This window comes from Sorghum bicolor, chromosome 5 (assembly GCF_000003195.3).
Source record: "Sorghum bicolor cultivar BTx623 chromosome 5, Sorghum_bicolor_NCBIv3, whole genome shotgun sequence".
Lineage (NCBI taxonomy): Eukaryota > Viridiplantae > Streptophyta > Magnoliopsida > Poales > Poaceae > Sorghum > Sorghum bicolor.
In genome coordinates this window covers 60572564-60574067 of record NC_012874.2, presented here as the reverse complement: position 1 = coordinate 60574067, position 1504 = coordinate 60572564, and the positions used below count along the sequence as shown (strand labels likewise).

The window sequence follows — 1504 nt, the reverse complement described above, 5'->3', positions numbered from 1 at the left end:
ATGGATGTGAAAAGTGCCTTTTTAAATGGTTATATTAATGAGCTTGTCTATGTTGAGCAACCCCCCGGTTTTGAAGACCCTAGGTACCCCAAGCATGTCTACCGGTTGTCCAAGGCTCTCTATGGTCTCAAGCAAGCTCCTAGAGCTTGGTATGAGAGGCTTTGGGATTTTCTCATTGAGAAGGGCTTCAAGATTGGGAAAGTTGACACAACACTCTTCACCAAGAAAATGAATGGGGAAATCTTCATTTGCCAAGTCTATGTTGATGATATTATCTTTGGCTCTACTAATGAAGATTTTTGCAAGGAATTTGGTGATTTGATGTCCAAGGAGTTTGAGATGTCCATGATTGGCGAGCTATCCTTCTTCCTAGGATTTCAAGTCAAGCAAATGAAGGAAGGAGTCTTTATCTCACAAGAGAAGTACACTCAAGATCTTCTCAAGAGATTCAAGATGATGGATTGCAAGCCAATCAAGACTCCCATGGCATCAAATGGGCATCTCGACTTGGATGAGGGAGGTAATCCTATTGACAAGACTCTCTATCGCTCCATGATAGGAAGTCTACTCTACCTCACCGCATCTAGGCCCGATATAATGTTTAGTGTGTGTATGTGTGCAAGATATCAAGCAATGCCTATGGAATCTCACTTGATTGCGGTCAAGAGAATTCTTAGGTATCTAAAATACACACCTTGCCTAGGCTTGTGGTATCCCAAAGGTGCAAAATTCCAACTTGTAGGCTATTCCGATTCGGATTATGCCGGGTGCCGGATTGATAGAAAAAGCACATCCGGAGGGTGCCACTTCCTAGGTAGATCTCTTGTCTCTTGGATGTCAAAGAAACAAAATTGTGTTGCTTTGTCAACGGCCGAGGCGGAATACATAGCCGCCGGTGCTTGCTGTGCACAAATACTCTACATGAAACAAACTTTGCTAGACTATGGAGTAGTACTAGACAAAGTACCTTTGTTGTGTGACAACGAAAGTGCCGTAAAACTTGCAAACAACCCGGTTCAACACACCCGCACAAAACATATTGACATCCGCTACCACTTCCTTAGGGATCATGTTGCTAAAGGTGATATTTCCCTAGAGAATGTGGGAACGGAAAATCAATTGGCGGATATCTTCACAAAACCCCTAGATGAAGCTAGGTTTTGTATGTTGAGAACTGAACTTAATGTGCTCGACATGTCCAACTTCACTAAAAGATAAAAGTTGTGTGTTGAATCTTGTAAATAACTTTTGCTTTGCATTTCATGCATACTAAATCTAAAATCCAACTTGCATGTAGGGCTTGTCTAACATGGTTAAGATAACCCCTCGTGTGTGTGAAAAAGCTTAACCTTGGATCAAACTTGACAAGCATTAGCTTACTTTCAAGTATTGCATTACAATTCATATCATGTGTATGCTTGTTAGTGGTCCGTTTCTTTTCGGTTATTTGTTGAGCATCCGCTGTGTTCGTCCATAGATAGGGGGAGCATTCCAAGCTCATTTT

The 1504-nt window shown here is 41.7% G+C and overlaps 1 protein-coding gene across 1 annotated transcript; it reads left to right on the top strand.

Moving 5' to 3' along the window:
- On the top strand, positions 1–1044 carry LOC110435589 (uncharacterized mitochondrial protein AtMg00810-like; the record flags this gene model as incomplete). Its single annotated transcript, XM_021461282.1, has 1 exon — positions 1–1044. A coding segment is annotated over exon 1 (1044 nt), but the record flags the coding sequence as incomplete, so codon positions are not given.